This window comes from Rhinatrema bivittatum, chromosome 2, assembly GCF_901001135.1.
Source record: "Rhinatrema bivittatum chromosome 2, aRhiBiv1.1, whole genome shotgun sequence".
NCBI lineage: Eukaryota > Metazoa > Chordata > Amphibia > Gymnophiona > Rhinatrematidae > Rhinatrema > Rhinatrema bivittatum.
Genome location: NC_042616.1, coordinates 384,846,420 through 384,863,141, shown reverse-complemented (window position 1 = coordinate 384,863,141; position 16,722 = coordinate 384,846,420). Strand labels below are relative to the sequence as shown.

Below are 16,722 nucleotides of genomic sequence, written 5' to 3'. Positions count from 1 at the left end.
TTCTATGTTTCTATGACATCTGTGGTATGAAGATCAGATTTCTGTTTTTAGTTTTTAAATGCCTCCGTTTGCTATTGTGTTACACAATCAAAACTGCACTTAAACAAGGAAAAGGATGTGTCCAGAATCAGAGTATGGCCATTTCGTCTTTGCTTTTTTATATATATATATATATATATAATATTTTTTTTTTTAATTAAAATATAAACTGCCCACAGTTTCATTCTGGGTGGGTTACAGTAAACATTCATAAAAACCATACTAACATAAAATACTCATTAAGAGCCTATTCTCTAAACCTGGGACTCTAATTGTAAAACAGGAAAGAAGGATTTCAATTTCTGTAACAGACATACTTTATAAAAGGCACTCAGAGCCATAGCTTTCAAGTAAGAGGGCAAAGATAATGAGGTGTCAAAAATGATCCTTTAGTTCTTTATATGGCTGGACATTGGAATCAACCTTTCCTGCATCTGAAGAAGAGGAAGAATGTCATCTCTTGCAAATCTAAGTAGCACTATTATCTCCAGCTTGTTTGTAGACATCCAATGTTTTATAGCTTTAATACTGTCTGCTACTTCCACATAAGCTGCATCTATGATTGGTCATAGTTACTGGTAACAAAGAACTGTATGTCTACATATAATCTATATTCCAATCCTAGACTGGCAAATAGTCTTCAGAGAGACCTTAAGTAAACGCTAAAAAGAGTTGCAGACAATGCAGAGTCTTGTGATACTCTCATATTCAAGGAGGAGCCACGAGGAAGATGTGCCCACAAATCATAACTTATCAGATATGACCTCAACCATGGATCCCAAAATCCAACAGCCGCTCCAACAGTTCATGATTCAAGATGTCAAATGCTGCCAATATAATCTAAAAAAACCCAGCACATACCTTTTCCGGCTGTCAAAGTCCTGGTGAAACATGTCAAGGCTAGATAATAAAAATAATATCTCTATGCAGGCTTCAAAGTCCTCTCTTGTATAACTATACAACAATAACTAACACTTATGTGGGACCTAATCTTTTATACTCAATTTATTTAATTAATATATTCCTAGGGAAATCGTATCAGAAAATAATGTGCACTTACAGTCGTCTGGCTCTTGCCCACAAAGGGCTGCAATGAATAGATCTGAATATAAAGGGGAGGCACTAAGACAACTCGCTGATGAGAAGTTCTATAAAAAATTGGAGGGTGATTAAAACATCAAATAGATTCCTTATTAGAGGAAGCATTACTTAGGGATTGGATTACTCCCAGAGAACATCGTTTTTTTCAAGTGGATCACCCCAAAATTCCAGTATTTTACCATTTGCCTAAAATACATAAGAGTCTAGTTAATCCCCCTGGGTGCCCTATCATATCAGCGTGAGGTTGTTTACTTGAACCGCTATCCCAGTTTGTAGATGTCTTTTTGAGACCTGCAGTTCCAAGTCTCTCTTCATACATTAGGGATTCTAGTGACCTGATTAAATTGTTGGAAGAACTTCATATTTCATTGGAAGGAGTTGTCCTGGCTACTATTGGCGTGGTGTCATTATACACTAATATCCCTCAAGACGCCGTGTTACGAGTAATAAATGATATATTAACAGAAAGAGGGATTAGGGAACGAACTCCAGTACATTTCATAGTCACTTTAGATACTTTAGCTTTAAAGCAGAATATTCCATCAAACAAAAAGAAATTCTACCAACAGGTGGGTGGCCCCCAATGTAGCAAGTCTGTACGTAGGGTGGTTCGAGAAGAAATAGTTGGAAGTTTCTCCATACAAACAGCATATATTATTTTGGCATCGTTTCATACACAACATTATCATCCTTTGGTCAGGAGGGCAGGAATTGTTTGCACAATTTTTAAGTTGGTGGAATAAATGTGATTCCTTGTTACAATTTACTTACACTTTCGGGGGACAAAAGGTTCCATTTCTAGATATTCAGATTTCTATTGAGGCAGGCAAGTTTTTCTTCGCAATTTATAAAAAAACCCACTGACAGGAACACATTATTAAGTTATTCATGTTGCGGTCCTGGCTGCGAGCACCGCGGCCAGGCCCTTACCTCCTTGTTCCCAGACCTGCTCCCGCCCCCGGAGCCCTAGCTTGCGGCCTGTTTGGCGGCGTCCCCGCGAAGGTGCCTGTGGACGCCCTGCTCCAGGTGCGCACGCATGCCACTTGGGCGCCCTTCTAGCCCGTTTCCCGCCAGTGGTGACTCCGCCCAGTTCCTGAAGTCAGACGCCGCGGCCTTGATAAGCCGGCCGCGGCCATCCAGTCCTTGCCTTGCAACGGGTTAGCCTCCCGGTTTCCTGTTGCGCTGTGCCCCGGAGTGACTCGCTTGACTTCGTCGCTCCGTTCCTGCTACTGTACCTGCTTGATTCTTGCCTACCTGCTACAGCACCTGCTTAGTTCCGGTTACCTGCTACAGTACCAGCGTGGTTCCTGCTCACCAGCCACAGAGCCTGCTTGGTCTCTGCTTGTCAGCTACAGTACCAGCGGGGTTCCTGCTCGCCAGCCACAGAGCCTGCTTGGTCCCTGCTCGTCAGCTACAGTGCCAGCTTGGTTCCGGCTTGCCACCTACAGAGCCAGCCTGGTTCCAGTTCCCAAGTCTTGCTACAGCTCCTGCCTGGTTCCAGTACCCGAGTCTTGCTACAGTTCCTGCCTGGTTCCAGTACCCAAGTCCTGCTATAGTTCCTGCCTGTTTCCAGAACCCGAACCTAGTTACAGCATTGCTACTGTCTTAGTCTGGTTCCAGTTACCTGTCCCGATCCTCAACCCGCCTAAGTCCCAGCGGCCGGGCCCCTACGGGCTCCTCCCGCGGGGGCTTTGGCTTCCAAGGGTAAAGCCACCTAAGTCCCAGCGGTTGGGCTCCTACGGGCTCCTCCCGGAGGAGTGCCAGCTTCCAGGGTGAAGAACATCTGCCTCCCGGCCTGCTATTCATTAGAGACATTGACCATCTTTTCCCAGTCTCCAGCAGGTCGGCCCAAGTGTCCACTAAACTGAGACTCCCACAACAGATTGCAAGGCCATGGACTCGGCGGATGCACCTGTTCCCTTGGACCTGCCAGGGTTGGTCCAGCAGCTGCGGTATCAACAATACCTCGAGGTCCTTACTGGTTCGGTAGGGGAGTTGTTGGCCCGATTGGATGCCAGGGCCTCATCTGCCCCAGAACCAGCACCTGAGGGCCAAGACTCGTCAGTGACCCAGCTGCCGGCACACTCCCGCTATGTTGGTGATTTAAGGACCTGCCGTGGCTTTCTGAACCAATGTTTTGTACTGTTCTCCTTGTTGCCTCGGCAGTTTCCCTCGGATGCGGTGAAAGTGGCATATATCCTGTCCCTGCTTGATGGGAAAGCCTTGATATGGGCTTCTCCCCTTTGGGAAAACCATGATTCTTCGCTAACGGATTTACAACAGTTCATCACGAACTTTCGCCAGGCCTTTGATGAGCCCGCCCCAGTAGCTAAGGCTACGTCTGATCTGCTGCAACTTCGTCAGGGGGCTCGCTCCTTGGCAGATTATGCAATGGAGTTTCGGACTCTAGCCCAGGAAGTAGGTTGGCAAGATGGTAGTCTTAAGGCCATCTTCCTGGAAGGTCTCTCCGGACGCATAAAGGATGAGATTGCTGCTCGAGATCTGCCGGAAGACCTCAACGCCTTGATTGAGATGGCTACTCGCATTGACCGCTGCCTACAGCAATGGGCCAAGGAGCAGCACTCCTCTCGCCATAGTCCGGTTCGTGGGCCGAGACCTGCGCCCTCTCCTAAGATTTTTTGTCCAGACGCCCCAATCTGCGAACCCATGCAGCTGGGACGGGCCCCGCTTTCTGCTGAGAAAAGGCAACGTCGCCGTTCGTTGAATTTGTATTTATATTGTGGCCAGAAGGGTCACTTCCTGGCACATTGCCAGGAGCGTGCGGAAAATCGCCAGAGCCTGGGAGGTCGGGAGGAGCTCCTCTTAGGCTGTGCGACAGCTCCTCAACTTACTGTTCCCGTTACCCTGGAATATCCCGGAGGCTCCTTTGAGACGATGGCGTTCCAGGATTCTGGAGCCGGAGGTAATTTCATCCTGCAGGACTTAGTCTCCCAGTTGTGAATCCCTACGCATAGATGGGAGGTCCCGCTACGAATTACCTCTATCCAGGGGTCGCTCCTTCCAGGACCTGTCCAGATGTCCACGGCACCCATTTCAATCCGCACCGGGGCGATCCATTCGGAGGAGATAGCTTTCCTAGTATTGGAGAAGGCTGTCCACCCTGTGGTGCTAGGGTTGCCGTGGTTACAGAAACACTCGCCCACTATTCGGTGGGATACACTACAGATTGTCAAATGGAGTCCTTTTTGCCTAGCTAACTGTATGAAAGTGTCTAAGAGTCCTGCCCTTCCGTTGATACACTCTGCCTTAGTTTTTCCTGCACCTCAAGAGGAAGTTACGGATGCCTCTTCCCAGACCAAGCTGGAGATCCTTCCGCAGCATCGTTCGCCAGATTTGCCTGTAGGGGCAGGCTCCTTCATGGTTAGCGAGCAAGACGGCTCCCTGACACCGTGCCTTGACTACCGAGCTTTAAATTTCTTTATTAAAGCGGGATCCCGCTATTCCCTGAGCTCCTCAATAGGCTCCAGGGAGCGAATATTTTCACAAAGTTGGACTTACGTAACGCTCCGCCGGTGTCCCAGCACCATACGAATCAGGTGTTAAAGGATCTTCGAACCTCCTGCGTAATTGGGTACCTCGACGAAGTGTTAGTCTACTCCCAGAACCTGCCTTTACACCGTCAACTTGTGCGTCAAGTGCTCCAGATACTCAGGGAGCACGGTCTGTATGCGAAGCTGGAAAAATGTAGCTTTGAAAAGACGTCTCTGCCGTTCCTAGGCTACATAGTCTCTGCAGCTGGATTTCAAATGGATCCTGAGAAAGTGGCAGCTATTAAGAATTGGCCCCGCCTGAGAGGTCTTAAAGCGTTGCAATGCTTTCTCGGCTTTTCCAAGGTCTACCGCCACTTTATTCCCAATTACTCTCGTATTGTGGCCCCATTAACTGCCCTCACTCAAAAGGGGGCTAACGCGGTGGAGTGGCCTGCTACTGCCTGCCAAGCTTTTGAGACCCTTAAAGAAGCTTTTTCGCTAGACACCTGCCTTCGTCCTCTGGACCCCAGCCGGCCCTATGTGGTAGAAGTTGATGCCTCCAATGGGATCGTGGAGGCCGTGCTGAGCCAGTACTCAGATTCCGAACAATTGCTACCTTGTTCATATTTCTCGAAGGAACTCTCTCTGGCAGAGAGCAACTATTGCGTTGAAGATATAGGATTGCTAGCCGTGAGACTTGCCCTGGGGGAATGGAGACAGTGGCTGGAAGGAGCTAATCTTCCGGTTACGATTTACACTGATCACAAAACCCTAGCACTTTTGAAGCAGGCCTGAACCCAAGACAAGGCCGGTGGTCGCTGTTTTTTGACCTGTTCGACCTTATCTTATGCTCCCGACCTGGCTCTAAGAATGTCCCAGCCTACGTACCTCAGGTTACCTTGGATAAGGTGAAGGTTAGCTTAGCAACAACCTGGGCATCCTCCCAAGGGAGGGCCGTCGTTCCACACTGTTCCCAAAGAGCAGCTCTCACTCGGGCCCATGCCTCTGAGGCGGGGACCCATGTTGGCTGTAAAGGGACCTTAAACTTGTTGAACAAATTCTACAGATGGCCGAATGTGAGACAGGTCATCCAGGCCTTTGTGAACTCGTGCTCGACCTGCGCCGTGCAAAAGTCACTCTTTGAGAAACAATGTTTAGTCTGCCAGCTTCTCTCCTTATGGACGTTTATTCCGGAAAAGATTTGTAAAGCCGTCCAGTCCACCAAGAATTGGGCGGATAGACATCATCAGCCAGCACCAATCAACCTCCCAGGAGACCGTGTCTGGCGTAGCACCAGAAATCTACAGCTAAGTATCCCGTCTCGAAGACTGGCTCTGAAATTCTGTGGACCTTTCCGAGTCACCGAACGAGTGGGAGCAGTCTCATACCGTCTACGCCTACCCTCCTCCATGCGCATACATGATGTGTTCCATGTGTCATTGCTGAAGCCTCTTGTGTTGTCCAGATACCAATCCTGGGCTCCCGAACCCTCGGACCCTTCGGTACCGGACGAGGTTATGTATCAAGTATGTGAAGTTTTGGATGTCCGGTTCCACCAACGCCGATGGGAATACTTGCTTGCCTGGGAGTGTTGCAGACCCGAGGATAATTCTTGGGAACCGGCCCGTAACATCCTCAACAAGGACTTATTACGGCAGATCCATCTGGACCACCCATGTAAGAGGGGAGGTACTGTTGCGGTCCTGGCCGCGAGCACCACGGCCAGGCCCTTACCTCCTTGTTCCCAGACCTGCTCCCGTCCCCGGAGCCCTAGCTTGCGCCTGTTTGGCGGCGCAGCCCCGCTGGGGCTGCGCCGCCGCCAAGGTGCCTGAGGACGCCCGGCTCCTAGGCGCACGCGCGCCACTTGGGCGCCCTTCTAGCCCATTTCCAGCCAGTGGTGACTCCGCCCAGTTCCTGATGTCAGACGCCGCGGCCTTGATAAGCCGGCCGCGGCCATCCAGTCCTCGCCTTGCAACGGGTTAGCCTCCTGGTTTCCTGTTGCGCTGTGCCCCGGAGTGACTCGCTTGACTTCGTCGCTCCGTTCCTGCTACTGTACCTGCTTGGTTCCTGCCTGCCTGCTACAGTACCTGCTTGGTTCTGGTTACCTGCTACAGTACCAGCGTGGTTCCTGCTCGCCAGCCTCAGAACCTGCTTGGTCCCTGCTTGTCAGCTACCGTTCCTGCCTGGTTCCATTACCCGAGTCCTACTATAGTTCCTGCCTGGTTCCAGTACCCGAGTCCTGCTATAGTTCCTGCCTGGTTCCAGTACCCGACCCCAGTTACAGTATTGCTACTGTCCTAGTCTAGTTCCAGTTATCTGTCCTGATCCTCAACCTTCCTAAGTCCCAGTGGCCGGGCCCCTACAGGCTCCTCCCGGGGGGCTTCGGCTTCCAAAGGTGAAGCCACCTAAGTCCCAGCGATTGGGCTCCTACGGGCTCCTCCCGGGGGAGTGCTAGCTTCCAGGGTGAAGAACATCTGCCTCCTGGCCTGCTATTCATAAGAAACATTGACCATCTTTTCCCAGTCTCCAGCAGGTCGGCCCTAGGGTCCACTAAACTGAGACTCCCACAACAATTCAAGCTGTCATCCTCAAAAATTAATTAACAGCATACCCTTTGGACAATTCCTTATGTTGAGAAGGCTTTCCTCAACCACGGAGGAATATAAAGAACGGGCTAAGGAGATGGGTCAGAGGTTCCTGGAAAGAGGTTATCCAGTGAATGTTGTACGGCGGGCTCTAAAACGGGCCAGGTGGAATAACAGATCTTCTGTTAAACCCACAGAGAAGAGAAAAAAAAACAAAAAACGATTAACATGTGTTCTACGGTTTTCAGAGGGTATACAAGAGGTGGCATTCAGCATAAAGAAGAATTGGCACATCTTACAATTACACCCTGTGTTTAGATAACAGCCAATGGAGGCTTATAAACGAGGAAGTAACATCAAGGATAGAGTAGTTCACTCTTTCTTTAAGCCAGCAGAGGATACAACCTCGGAAGAGGTGGGAGTCATTACCCATGTAACTCATGTGCCATGTGCATAGTTGCACATACTAATATCCAGATCCCAATAGAAAAGCTGAAGAGCTATGTTCCTGTCACAAGAACATCTTGCACCACTAGTGCTTTAGTTTATGTGATTTGGTGCACATATGGACTCTTGTACGTGGGGTAAAACTTTGAGGAAATAAAACTCGCCTCATTGAGCACAAAGTGCTCTAAAATGTTTACAAAATGGAAGCACCTTTGGTGCAACATTGTGCCGAGAAGGGGCATGTTTTTGAAGATCTAAAGTGCACGGTGCTTGAAGTTTTGAAAAAAGACCAGCGAGGAGGTAATGCTAACCAAAGATTGCTGCAGAAAAAGCAAAAGTGGATTTTTCAACTGCGGACTGTACACCCTGAAAGACTAAACAAAGAGGTTGATTGGTCGGTGTATTTGACATAAAGAAGCTGATTGGTACGATGTGAAGGAGGTTGGTCCCTTTAAAAGACTCACTTCCATCAAGGAGTGTTTGAGCGAGAAGCGCCATCGTTTGAACAGTGTGCTGCGGGAAGGAGCCGGTTGCGGCCGAAGAACTAAAGTTAGTCCCTTTGTATGAATGGTCGCGTTTTTGAAAAATAAAAATTTTGTAAGAAGTTGTGAGCAGTAAGATAATGTGCCGCTTGTAACAGGTGAATCCCCTGAAGAAGGTGGTAGCAGACGCCGAAACATTGTCAATGTTGGGAGTTGTGCAGCGCGTATAAAACAGAAGGCAGCACTGACAGAAAGAAAAAAAGAAAAAAGTTTAACTGTTTGTGGGATTTGAACAGTGTGTGAAACACTGTGGTCAGCATTCATCAGTAAAGGAAGATAGCGGAGTTAAAATTGAGTGGATGAAAGATTGGAACACTGTGGTGTCAAGATAAGCGATTGGGAAATGTGAGCACTTTTTATAAGGGTTTTTAAAGTTAGGTGAGAGACTATGCATGATTGAAGCAATTTTAAGAAAACAAAAATCATTGGGAAAGCGTAAATGAGGTGATCTTAAGAGCCATATACACGATACTGGTTGCAGCCCTTTGTGGGCAAGAGCCAGATGACTGTAAGTGCACATTATTTTCTGATACGATTTCCCTAAGAATATATTAATTAAATAAATTGAATATAAAAGATTAGGTCCCTCATAAGTGTTAGTTATTGTTGTAAGGCTAGATAATAGCAATGTTCCTGTGTTGTGCCTAGCATGAAAACCGAACTGAAACTGATCTAATAACTCATGGTAATTCAGGAACTCTTGCAATTGTTTTATACCACTCCTATCACCGTAGCCAAAAATTGCAAAGATGATATAGGGCAATGATTGGTTGAATCAGATGAGTCTAGATTTGAATTTTGTTTTTTTCAAAATAGGTCAAAGACTCGCCCGTTTCATTTATGCTGGCAGACAGCCTTCCCTCTGAGATAAATTAACCATTCTCCCCCAACCTCCATTTCAATCACTTTCAATATTATAGTAAAACAAGGGCTCAGAAAACAGGAAAAGCCATTCATTGGAGACATGAGTTGGATTAGCTCTGAGCTGGAGACTGCTGAAAAACATCCCCATCCCCATGGTCAGTACATTCTGCACCTGTCCTGAAATTAGGATCCGATGGGAAAGAGGGCAGAAAGCCTGGCGATTTTGTCATTAAAAAGGTTGCGAACTGCCTACAACGAATAGTCAATTGCTCATCAACTCTAATACCCATGTCATCTATCGCTTCACAATAAGGAATAGTTCCTTCTGGTGATTCCTTGCAGCCTTACGAGAAGTGTTTTCTCTGCCACTGTTCCAGATGTGCACAATATCACTGGGGGGTGGAAGCACATGAGAAAAAGGGCTCATACGTTTCCATCTATATTGAGGCTAGTAATGAATGCTGTGACAGAGCAGGAGGCATGCTAAAATTCCTTGCAAAGAGGGCTTTGGGGCCTCCCCCCACCCATTCAAATTATATTTTTGGAAAACACAGGATGTGCTCATTTTTATTCATATATTTACAAAACATCTTTCAGGCACACATTTTTCTACATCCTGAATTTTGAGAGAAGAAAGCCCTAGAAGGCGCTTACAATTTCAGCTAGCCCAAGGGCTTTCATTAATCACCTATTGTTGTCATCTTCTTTCACGATTTATTAATGAATTGGTCAGCTCATTATCCCTAAGCTCCATTTTCAGACTCCCGTCCATACCTGCTTCACTCACATTTTGTGATTTCATGTTAACTGATGGCTTCAATCATGATCTCCCTGGTTCGAACCATACTTTAGGAAGACAATCTCCAGCCATCTGATTCCATATTGAGGGTGAAATGAACTGTATAATAAATGCTTTGTAAAAAAGAAAAAGGCTGTGCATTTTGTGGTTGAAGACAAAATCCTCTTGTTTAGCCTCAGGGACATTCAGCTCTTCAATTGATTAGACTCCTGTCTACAGTGTTCATAAAACCTCAAATAAAATGGTCTAGTGACTTTTCCAGTAACAATAAGCGCTGCTGGTTATATTTTGAAGAATGTTTCCCATTCGCATGCTTGCTTTCAGTAATAATTACACTGTCAGTCCCTTCCAGCACTGGTGCTGAATTCATTGAGGTTTCAGATTATTAAATAAACGTTGTTAGAGAAGGCTGTCTCTGCTTTCACTATAGTCAAAATGACTACCAGAAGTCCCATTCCCTTCCTTCGCTGAATCTGAGCAAATAAGCTTGACAGGACAAGAGCATAACTCTTCTAGAATGATCGATAAATGTGCTATGCCGAATCACTGAAACGAAGCAGCAGAAGAGATTTTCTTTTCTCTTCGTTTCATAGAAAAGCTCAGTAATTCACTATCATGTTCTTCCAGAGGCAACACCTCCAGAAAAGCATTAATGAGGTAAACTGGTTAAAAACCACTAAATAAAGTACATAGGGAGCACATAATCCAACAGCCAACATTCACGCCTGTGAACTCAGTGCTTTCACCAAACCTAGAATACAATCCAAACAATTTTTGAACTCTTAAATCTAGCTTGTCAGAAGCTTGCCTTGTGGATAACTTTTACCAAAATAATTGCATTTGCTTGATGGTGTGCCACTTCAAATGAAAATTCACAGAGGAGCTAACCTGCAAAAAAGTCTGTATTTGCTTTGTCCGGGAACACCATTTAGCAGTGAGGTGCTTTTGTAATCCTTTTATTTGTACAACTGCGTAGGATGAGTCAGTCTTTATTTTCTGCCTTATTCCTTTTAATGGTGAAGACTGTGACATTCAGAGAAATATTCCCAATCATACAGGACTGAATTTCATGTTTATAGGTAAATCTTTAAAAATCGGTAATGGCTAGAAATGAGACTTACAAAAATATAAGATGTATGAATGTCTTAGAACAAATATTATATTTGCTAGAGTATAGTGCATGCCATGGCAGTTCTTTAAACAACAAGAAAAGGGCATACATTTCCCAAAAACAATTTATAGGCAAGGATCCAAGAATTTGCTTAAAAATAATAATAAAAAAAACCCACGCTCAACTGAATCCCCTAATACAGGAAGAATGAAGCATATGCATTATCAAAGCTTCAGTTACAGTATGAAAATGATTCAGTGAATGATTTTAATAGGAATATTGTAGCTCTCCGCTGAATTCAGGTACTGAAACATGGGTTCAACAGAATAAAATGGAAGAAAAAGAAAGGGACTCCCAGCTTCACATATCGACTAATTTGTTTTACTCCATCTTCTTTTTAAATCCCCAAGGTGCCCTCTGGAACATGACCCGCTAAAGACAAATGTAGAGCACGGGGTCCTGGTGACAAGCTGGATCTGAGCCAAATTGTTGAGAGCACAACTGAAATGTGAAAGGCTCCAAGAAGCACCCAGAATCACATAAATGCTTTAAAATGTCTTTAGAGCTGTTCCTTATTCTTTATACAAGGAGACATGTACATCTGTGATCTGCTTTCCTTACTCAACGAAATTCTAATACTGCAACTGCAGTAAGAAAAAATAATTTGCATCCTAGTTTACAGTATGATCTGCTGTTTTGTCTACGGTACAGGTGCACAGTTTGAGTTTTAACCAGATTAACGGCTATTACCCATAAAACAGTACCGGACATCAGAAGTTAGAGCTCAATCGTTTGATTCCCTGTGTTGGTTAATTCATTGTTATGATAGCCGCATTATTCATAGTTGGCAGGTTAATTCATTGTCTATTTTGTGCCATACTATGTATGTTTGATTACTAGCCTCTAAGAACAAGATACATTACATTGCACAGACTACAAATATTTTAAATAAAATAAATAGATATTGCAAGACTTCCACTGTCATGCCCGTCCTCGAGGGGGGGGGGGGGGGGGGGGGTTCTCACAGAGGGAAAGAAATGGCATCCGAGATAGCTTATTACACTTAGTTTAGCTAAAAGGTCATTCTTTCCTGTGGTCCGTACACTGAAGAACTTATTAACCTAATTCCAAGCAGTAAGGCTATATTACAATAAGAGACAGCAAATGCCCCACAATGTTTCATTTCTGCATTACATTTTGCCATTTGAGACGGGATGGGACGGGGAAGAAGGGATACAATGTCCTTGTGTGACCAGCACCCTCTAGTGCTAGAAAAGCTGGAACTGGATCATGGCTGTAGCAGGACGGCCACCCTTAGCGCAACTGATACATTAACCAAGTTGGCAGTTGAGAACCCCTTGTTTTAAGTACTGATGGATTCATTACACCCACGGGAGAGCCCTGTACCTAACTACATAATCATTAGAAAAAGAGAAAGAACGTTTGAGAAAGCCAACTCGAAATGTAAGAAAATCTGCATTTGGGAGCCTAATGGACTACAGGGTTTTACCAATTTTGTGTCTATTGGAAAAATGTTTAGTACACAGGACACAAGAAAGGGAAATCATGACCTAATTCCTGGTAAAGAAACAACAGGCACGCAATGTGAAAAAAAAAACAAACCCCAACTGTATCAATGAAATATGATCCAGGGTAACCCCATCTCCCAGTGAGTCAGACTGGGCAGCCATGTGATGGGTAATCCGAACACCTAAAATAAGGGACCAAGAACCAAAAACAGAAATACATGCAACAAGAGCGGGGGGGAGGGGGGGGGGTCCTTTCAAATGCGATCCCTTTCCAATAAGAAAGTTTGCCATAGCAGCATCAAATAAGGAGGAGTGCGCAGGGCTGATCTTTAGACCCTGCTCCCTTTGAGACTTCCAGCTGTGTCCCTGCAGTATATTTTGGGGATCGCCTTAGGGGGGAATTAATTTTTTTTTTGGGGGGGGGGATCGGCCCTTACCTGCCCCTTCACCAGGCTGGCGGCGAACTGCCTCATGACGGCCTCCACGGTGTAGGCGCTGGACCAGCCGCGGGGGGTGAGCAGCTCCATGCAGATGGCGCCGCCGTCCAGCACGTAGCCGTTCTCCAGCCGCGGGCTCAGCACCCGCATGAAGGGCGGCGAGAAGGGGAAGTTGTCCGGGAAGCTGAGGTTGAGCAGGATGTGCTCGGTGCCCGTCTCCTTCATGTCCTGCCACAGGGTGGAGTCCTTGTCCACCTGGTGCAGCTTGACGTTCCAGTCGAAGAGGCTCTCCTCCACCAGCTCCACCGAGATGAAGTGGTCGCTCAGCTTGCGGATGTCCTGCAGCTCCTTCATGAGCCTCCGGCTGCGCACCTGCGAGCAGTGCTGCCGGTTGGGGGCCACCAGGGGCTGCAGGGCGGAGGAGGAGGAGGCGGGGGTTCGGCTGCCGCCGCCGCCGCCCCCTCCCGCCGGCTTGGCCTCGGTGGGGGTGGCCGTGCCGGGGGCGCCCTGCTTCTCCTTGTGCTTCAGTTCGGCCGGGCCCAGGAGGCCGCCCCCGCCGCCGTGCACCTCCGTGCTGACGCCGCCTCCGCCCGAGCCGCTGCCGCCCCCTCCGCCCGGGCCGCCCCCGGAACACTGCCTGTGGCCGCAGTGCTTCTGGCTGCCTTTGCTGCTCTTCAGGGAGCCTTGCTGGCTGCTGCGGTGATGGTGGTGCTTGGGGTCCTCCGTGTCCCTGTCGTGCAGGCGGATCAGTCCTATTTTCCGTAGTAAAGTGGCCATTTTTTTAACCCAAAAATAAAATTAAAAAAAAAAATCTTTCTTGTCGGGGTTTTTTTTTTTTTAACCCTTCTGCTGGATGGGAAGATACAGCAGCAATAGCCTCTTTGCAAATGCAACGTGCAACCCTTCTCCTTTAGATTGGGGTTTTTGCTTTTTTTTTTTTTTTTTGGCTGGTGTCTTCTTTTAATCAAGGCTCACATTGCAGCACCAAGGACGAGACACGCAAAACAAATAATAAACCAAGCCAAATAGCTGGCATTATCCTTTATATAAATGGAAAAATCATAATCACAATAATGGAAAAAAAAAAATGTACATGCAAAAACATCTAAGAAGGAAAATGATCTGCCGCCGTCAAGGTTTTGTACAGCTCTTTCGAAATAACCCCCAAATCGTATTGGGCTAGGAAAGTCACTTGGGAGAGAAGAGCTTGCTTAGCTCCCCGCTCTGCTTTTGGCAGCGTCCGCTCCGCTTTTAGTTTTATTCTGCATCCAGCGCTTCAAACTGCAGCAGCCTCCTTTCCCCCTCTTCGGATATAACGCTTCCGGACGGCTCCCGCCGGTTTGCCAGAGATCTCGAGCTCCTTTTAATCCTCGCAGCCCAGCTCTTTGTGATCAGGTTTTTTGGTTTTTTTTTTCCCCCGGGGGGGGGGGGTGGTCAGAGACGCACTGCCAGAGATGGAGGAGGGCGACGAGGCTGCTTTCTCTCCCCCCTCGGCTGTTGCAAATGCTAGGGTTTGTTGCTCTTTCCCCTCCCCGCTCTCCTAAAGCCGGGAGCCAGGTCGTGGGCTGCCGCGGCTCGCCGCGGCCCTTCCCCCTCTCCTGCGCTCGCACTCTGCAGACCTGACATTGCGGAGGTAGCGCTGGCTCTGCACGGCGCTGAAAGGGGAGGAGCCCGCCAGCCAGAGGCAAGGCTCCCGATTGGCTGGCAGGGAAATAAACTATCCGGCGACGTCAAGCTCCTCCCACCTCCCCGCCCCCCATCCCCCTCCGGAGGCCTCATTACCTGCCCTGCATCCCAAAGAGCCCGGTCTGCGGCGGCTCTGCTTCCCGAGAGAGAACGAGGGGGCGTCCGGGGAGACTTCCCGCGCTCGTTTGTATGCAGATTGCATGACGAGGGAGGAATCTGTTAAAAAAAAAAAAAAGACACGTCTCCCTAAGTCATTTCTGGCTTTATCCTTCCCACGTTTGTAGAAAGGAAAGACACCTTTCCAGATTCATTGGCTACGGTGCAGGCGGGATGAGGTTGAAATGATTATAGGGGGGCTGATCGGGATGAAAGGCGCCCATCTAGTTCCCACCCCCCATGTCTTTGGTTTCGCCACATGATCACAACACCTGTCACGAAAGTAAATCTAATAGAGGGCTCATCCTGGGAAGTATGCATCGTATCTTCCTTCCCCCAGGCCCATAAAGTGGTGCATTTAAAGAATTGCTACTGGGCCCTAATGCGGGCATGGCATTACACGAAGCTCCTTAGGAATTTGCCATAATCGTTGGCAGGATATGTGTAAACTTCAGCCTTACCTCTAGATGCGAGTGGCTGTACAGTAGATACCGAGACTTAGTCGCCTTAGTTGCCATGGCTGCCCCTAGGTGGCCAAGGGCACATAACGTAGCCACCACCCTTAGCCTCCCCTCTCTAGTTTTATTTGAAAGAGGGGTCCCAACTTCTAATTATTGGGACCCCTGTGGTGAGGGACTATGGTAGGGAGAACATAGTACCAAGGGGGCAGAGCAGAGAGAGGAGATAGGGAATTAGCATAGCAGGCTCCCTTGGTCCCAATAGGTAAATGTGTGTGTGATAGAAAAAGTAATAAAGATTCCAGGTCAGGGGAATGGCAGACAAAGAGCAGCAACAGCAGGAGAGAGCCAGGGAGGCAACAGAGGTTTTTTACTTTTTCAGAAGTACAGCTGGGAATCCTGTTTGTTTTATATAGTATGTGGGCACCCAGGCTTTACTTATATGGAATGAGGAGAGTGGCAGTCCCAGTACAGTACCAACATGGAGAACCCAAGGGCAGTGTGCCAACCTGGTCCCAAACAGGGGAAACAGAGGAGGGGATTGGTCCTCGGTGCAGTGGATGAATAGCAGCTGGATAGGTACATGGGATGGCCTATTCAGTAATCCCAATTTACAAGAAAAGGTGTCCAATGAATCTTTTAAAATAAAACATTTGAGCGGCATAAATTACAATGAGACAAGTTAAGTAAAAATATATATATACTTTTTAAGAAAAATAATGAAATGTGAAGAAATAAATAAAATCAAGACTGTTAAAATCATGGAGGCTAGGTGGAAAAGGATAATGAGGTCAACCAGAGTGCTTTTGCTGTGATATAGGTTGAAGCTTATTGTGGGCAAGAGTCTGTTGATTAATAATTTAAGCACGTTTGAAATCTGATTCCATCTCCAAAGAAAAAAATGTTTTATTTTAAAAGATTCATGTTAAGAGATTGATTCAACACCTTTTCTTGTAACTTGGTATTGTCTGAGGTGGAGTGCTCGCTATATGAGTTCTATAAAGTAATCTTCCACATTAAGAAACAAACTAAAAGGGCCTGGAAGAAGGGGATTTTAGATGCAGTGCTGCTCGCATGAATATATGGAACTAGAGCAGCACAGTATAGATTGGACAGAGTATCCACTTAAAGTTATAGTTTCACTCCATGGCATTAGAGCCTGTGGAGCGGTAAAGTCTGTGACGGGAGTAAAGAAGAAGCAGAAAGAGTCTCAGGACAGCGAGGAGAGAGAGATCAGAAGGCATGGATAGCACAGGATTGGTGAAGGACCAGATAGAGATGTAGCCAGAAGAGGAGCTGCAAGGGACCTGAGAGAGATACAGGGAGATGAACAGTGGTGTGGATATAAAAAAGGCAGCACAGAGGGTGCCCTTTGGCCCAGAGATCAAGTGAACTACTGGACTGCAGGAACTGAGAACATGAAGATACAGTAGATTCACAATGCAACCGAATGGCAGGGGACCAGATAGAGATGCAG

The 16,722-nt window shown here is 47.1% G+C and overlaps 1 protein-coding gene across 1 annotated transcript in view; it reads right to left on the bottom strand.

Moving 5' to 3' along the window:
• Nucleotides 1-14,602, bottom strand: part of UBE2QL1 (ubiquitin conjugating enzyme E2 Q family like 1) — a 76,613-nt gene extending 62,011 nt beyond the window's left edge. Inside the window, exon 1 of the mRNA XM_029590000.1 lies at nucleotides 12,946-14,602. Coding sequence (XP_029445860.1) covers nucleotides 12,946-13,722 — 777 coding nt within the window. The 5' untranslated portion in view covers nucleotides 13,723-14,602. The remainder of the gene's footprint in view (nucleotides 1-12,945) is intronic.
• Between the last annotated feature and the right edge of the window lie 2,120 nt (nucleotides 14,603-16,722).